This window comes from Abramis brama, assembly GCF_963993115.1.
Source record: "Abramis brama genome assembly, chromosome: 22".
NCBI classification, from domain to species: Eukaryota; Metazoa; Chordata; class Actinopteri; order Cypriniformes; family Leuciscidae; genus Abramis; species Abramis brama.
Genome location: NC_139984.1, coordinates 7,709,748 through 7,713,815, shown reverse-complemented (window position 1 = coordinate 7,713,815; position 4,068 = coordinate 7,709,748). Strand labels below are relative to the sequence as shown.

The window sequence follows — 4,068 nt, the reverse complement described above, 5'->3', positions numbered from 1 at the left end:
ATGAATGCAGGATAACATTTTATCATTACAAACATGCGGTCTCAATCTCTTCACAAAGAGGGACACCATTTTATCATTTTTAATATAATCATCGGTGTATAGTTTCATCACATGGTTATAGTCGCGACCTCTGGCTAAATGATATAGAAAAAACACGCAGTGCTGTCCGCAGGTATCCGATGAATAATCCTGGACGCGTCTGTCGGAATATAATACGTCGACATCGTTGACGGCTAGAAAGTTATTGATGCTGATTGGAAAGCGGGGGCTGTTGGGCGGATTGCCGAAGCTGTCGAAAAAACAAGCGGTCCCCTCTCTGGCTAAATAAACGGCGACCCAATGCTCACCCGGCAATCGAGCCGGGTCGGTATTAATGATCCCCATCGACGGTAAGATCCTCAGCGGTTTTTTGGGTAGTTGATCGCTCGGAAGAACCCCGAGAAAATGAGCCCTGCATGCTATTTTATCCATGATAGCTGCGAGTTGTAGCGTGTTCATCTCTCAGTAGTGACCAATCAGTACCTGTCTGCGGTTAGAGACTTCAATGAGACTGTCGAATACGGCGTAAATTATTAAATTAATGGTATTCGGCAGCGCTTGTCTGAAACGAGCTTCGACTCTGATGTTCCCGGACTTGATCAGGGAAATGTGCTGGCCACAGTCCTCGTCAGGCGTCAAGTTAAATGCGTAGAGCGTGTATCCGTTCAGGAAATCATTCCGGTCGATACAGAGCGGTCGATCTTTAAGGTGTCTCCCGGTCGTCATCGCCAGCTGATAATATTCGCGTACTGCCAAACTGGCATCGAAATTAGGTTGTAGAGGCTTGGCGGGAAATTGTTGACCGTCTACGTAGACTGCTAGGAATTCCAGATTGTAATGTTTGAACGCGAATGGATTTTTTTCGTAGGAGCCGGTAAATGCGTCGTTGTCGACCATACCGATAACGATAGACTTTGGCAGTGTTCCTAAAAACAAATTTTCTTGATTCGAAACACGAGAGCCGGCGGGTATGGAGAACGATTTTAGACAGACCCTATCGATGGGATACTTGGCCGTGGTCGACAGCAGCGTCTGGGCGTGAGCCAGTCTCACCGGCGGCGATACAGAAACTTTTTTGACAAATAGGGACGCAGCCACTATATGTAATTTGTAAGCCACGTCGTCGGACCTCATCAGACAGAATTCATCCTTTGCCCGTATAAAGCGTAGTTTTAAATCCAAACCATTAATTAAAAGTTTTTCCTGAAAGAATATATCGCTGTGTATGGGGGCAAGAAGTTCCACCTCCCTGCTTCGACCGGTATAGGTCGATCTCTTCGTCAACCCCTCGTTACGGCCTGCGGGGTCACGCACATCCATGTGACCGGCTGTGTCTTTGTGAAACAAACCGGCAGAGAAAATAGATTCCAGCGTAGCTTTACCGTAGTTGAGCAGACTTTCGATGATGCAGCGATAGGGATAAGTTCCGGAGCTTTGCGATATCAGGCGGTCGCCAAGGGTTACGTCGACTTGTGAAAACATAGTAGCAGCCAGGTAGTTTATTGGACCCACCGTTGCCGGGTGAGCGATATCGTCTCCGTCAGGCTCTTTGATTTTCACCCTTAGATAGATCATCGTGTTATTGAGATCCACATAATCATCGCCGTTGCCGGCGATAAAAAACTCCAATGGTGCAGAGTCCGATATGGCCGATAATGGGGCTACTTCTAAATAGCCGTTTTTCTCAATAACGGTCTGCGTCAGCGGGACCGTAAATAGGTCCAACTCGGACTTGATGCATTCTCCCGACATGCGGTGCAATAAAGCCATGTTAGAAAATGGTTTTTCCGACTCTCTTGATCGTCGCCTTTCGACTAACAGGCGTCTTACGCTTTCTACGTACGACTGAGCGTTTCTTTGGTCCAAGTGTTGTTTTCTTCTTTCCCCACTGACCACGCCTCCTCACACCCGGTGGTTTAGACATCCTCTTACGAGCCATGACCATCAGACCGGATCCGTCTTGAGCTTTATCGTTATGAGATCGCGTCAATACGTTTGAGACGACGTCGGATACTATATTTTTAGCGGCCGATTTTAGATGAGGTTTCGCGATGCTAAATCCTCTTTTTAACAGAGGTATAGCCATCCTGAACAGACCTCTGAAAATACCCCCTAAGCCTGCTCCGTACATAACCCCTCCCCCGGCATACCCTGGTAAACCCCCGCCGGCCTGATTTCGGTAGTAGCTGACATAGTCAGCGGTCTCTCCGGGTCTATAATAAACCATTTTTTGGTTTAAAGTGTAGTTTTACGATGACTTTCCCGTAAGAAAATGGTACTTCTTGGTTTTGATCGTCCTTCAACTCTATGGTGATGTCGGTGATGTGATCCTTATTGATCGATGCGTAATGGGGGGTGTCGTATCTAACAATGACCGTGTCGTTGCTTTCCCCGGTATATGTACGCATCTCAAAAGGGGAACGTAAGAATCACCGACCGCTTGATATTGGATAATGTCTGTGTAAACGTACATTGTGTAGAACCCGGCGTTGATATCGCATTGATGAGGGGCGTACATGACGACGTTTGCGGTAAAATCTGGTTTTTTATGATAGTTTAAACCTCCGAGAGGTTTTAGCGTCATTCCTAAAATAGTGGCGAGTCTCCCACGAAAACTCATTGAAATGTTGGGTTTCGCGGTCAGAAACACCTTGTTTTTTAATTCGTCGTGATTCAATACGGCCACTGGTGCGATAAGTTGATTTATAGCACGGAGGATCGCACGAATGTTTGGGTAATAACCCCCGCTTATGTATATTTTCGCAATATTAGCAAAACCGATATTTGAGTCTTTGGAGGGTTCCGGGGCCGTATGTAGGATGAAATGACCATCTTCATCATTAAAGTTGTACCAACTTCTAGGATATTCGATTTCGGCGAGTCCGACTTCCCATTGTCCTTTCAAGTCTATAGCTTGCGCCAGCCGGGTTGTATAGGCGGATATGCGATTTTCAGGATAAACCGACCTAGATGCATTGCACGGTAACGTGACGTAGAACCCGTCATCCATGGCGGTCCTTGGCTCTTATGACCCCATCCGTTAAACGTCGGGGTGTTTTAAGTCCACCAGAGTTTTTTTATCTATGTAACTATTCAATTTTGAAGGCCAGCCTAGCCATTTCACTAAAACAAGCGTAGATTTCCCTTGTCTTTTCTGACCTAAAATCTTTTCCACCTTAAAAGATTTGTTTTTACTCACAATTATTTTTTGCAACTCTTTTTCATAAAAAACCCCCTCGATGACATCGCCGTCATAATCGGTGAGTCTGTAGACTGGTGGTTGACGCGGAATACAGGCGGATATGGTGAAAAATTCCTCCGTGTAGTTCTGCTCATAACCTTTGGCGAACGGGCCTCTCACTTTAGAAATCCTGACGACGTCGCCGACTTTGAATTTAAATACGGGTCTCTCTGTCTTCTTCTTTATATCGCCGTACAAGTTTTGAAACACTTGACCCTCGTTTACTTTGTCGACGTCCACGGGTCTCATTTTGATACTTCGGTGATAGCTGGTGTTGTACCCCTGCATAATGTCTTGTAAGACATCTATGTATCGTCGGGAATTTGTAGCCGTTAAAAATCTCCACATACGACTTTTTAACGTTCTATTAAATCGTTCCACGACGCTGGCTTTCAAATCGGTAGCGGTAGCGAAATGATTAATGTCGTGCTTTTTTATTACATCTTGAAATTGTTTGTTAAAAAATTCCTTTCCCTGATCCGTCTGTAATTTCTGCGGCACACGGCCCTCTTCGATTATAGACTCGAACGCTCTAGTGACCTCTGCGCCGCTCTTATTCTTCAACACGCGAGCCCAGGCGTACTTGCTAAATACGTCTATGCACGTCAGCAGATATTTATTACCGTCATTATCCTTGGCATAGGCGATCATGTCGACGAGATCGGCCTGGAACTGCGTATCCACCCCGTACACGACCACTCTATTTCGTTTGTATTTTATAGGCGCTGTTTTGTGTAATGTGTAAGCGTCCTCACCAGCCAACCATTCTGAAACCTGTTTATCGCTTA

At 45.8% G+C, this 4,068-nt stretch overlaps 1 protein-coding gene across 1 annotated transcript; it reads right to left on the bottom strand.

Moving 5' to 3' along the window:
- Nucleotides 1-501: 501 nt before the first annotated feature.
- LOC311073152 (uncharacterized protein F54H12.2-like) lies at nt 502-1,809 on the bottom strand (the record flags this gene model as incomplete). The annotated part of the gene is made up of 1 exon (XM_084098635.1): nt 502-1,809. One exon carries the CDS (start codon nt 1,807-1,809, stop codon nt 502-504), a length of 1,308 nt encoding a protein of 435 aa, XP_083954761.1.
- Nucleotides 1,810-4,068: the final 2,259 nt, after the last annotated feature.